The sequence below is a fragment of the Nematolebias whitei genome, chromosome 16, assembly GCF_014905685.2.
Source record: "Nematolebias whitei isolate Nwh7 chromosome 16, NemWhi1, whole genome shotgun sequence".
Classification (NCBI taxonomy): domain Eukaryota; kingdom Metazoa; phylum Chordata; class Actinopteri; order Cyprinodontiformes; family Rivulidae; genus Nematolebias; species Nematolebias whitei.
In genome coordinates this window covers 1,070,185-1,071,097 of record NC_056513.1, presented here as the reverse complement: position 1 = coordinate 1,071,097, position 913 = coordinate 1,070,185, and the positions used below count along the sequence as shown (strand labels likewise).

At 51.8% G+C, this 913-nt stretch overlaps 1 protein-coding gene across 1 annotated transcript in view; it reads left to right on the top strand.

The window, feature by feature from the left end:
- lef1 (lymphoid enhancer-binding factor 1) overlaps positions 1 to 913 on the top strand; it is a gene marked incomplete in the record, with an annotated part of 70,809 nt that extends 69,896 nt beyond the window's left edge. The window contains 1 exon segment of the mRNA XM_037690033.1: positions 452 to 913. Within this exon segment, the coding sequence (XP_037545961.1) occupies positions 452 to 525 (74 nt within the window).

Genomic DNA, 913 nt, shown 5'->3' with positions numbered 1-913 from the left:
CAGCTGCTAAATATGATCATTTCAGCTGCTAATAATATGATAATTTCCCGTCGCCCTCGTGCGGAGCAGCTTCATGTTTGCGCGGCAGAGAATGAAAGAGTTCAGAGGAGGAACGAGGAAGAACAGAGCGGAGCTGCCAGCCGGGTCATGACGACCCCCCACATCGAAGCTAGGACGGCCCACATCCTGCCACTGACCTTTGACCTCCCGTAGTGCAGGGCGTGGCTCAGGTCGTCAGCTGAAAACAAACAGCTGATGATGTTGACGGATCATCTGTCTGTTCAGCTGCATGCCTGAGTGATGAGAAGGCTCTGAGTCATCCCGACTCATCGTCTGCTTTGAGTTTATCAGAAAGAAAGCTGTGTTGGGGGGGGGGGGGGGGTCCTTTCTGCTCATGAACTTCCTAAATGACGCTGGTGTGACATTAACGTGTCTTTCTTTTGTTCTCCAGCAGGAAAACGGAGCAACTTCTCCACATGCAAAGCAAAGGCAGCAGACACTCTGCTAGAAATGGAGGCCTGTTAGATTCCACCAAGACCCTAAGAAGTTTCTGAAACAAGCCTCCGGCTCTCAGAGGACCCCCCCATTCCTCCCTGACCCCCCCTCAACACATTCATGTGCTCACTGTTGGACTCCTCCCTTTCTGAAGGCTTCAGAGACACTGAACGAGACAATCAGGAGTCTGGAGGAGCGCCCTGACGTAACCTCACCCTCACACCAAAACTCCTGGCATTGACCCCCCCCCACTGATCTGTCATTTCCCTTCAATTATTAGCTTTACTGCAATCTGAGGGCACTGCACTGAAAACCAGACTGCTTCCCCGCACCGCCCAACACCCGTCACTAAGTTATTCTAAGTTATTTGTCTCTTTCTGTAAAGTTCATAAGGCTGACTTCAATCTCCCCCCCCCCC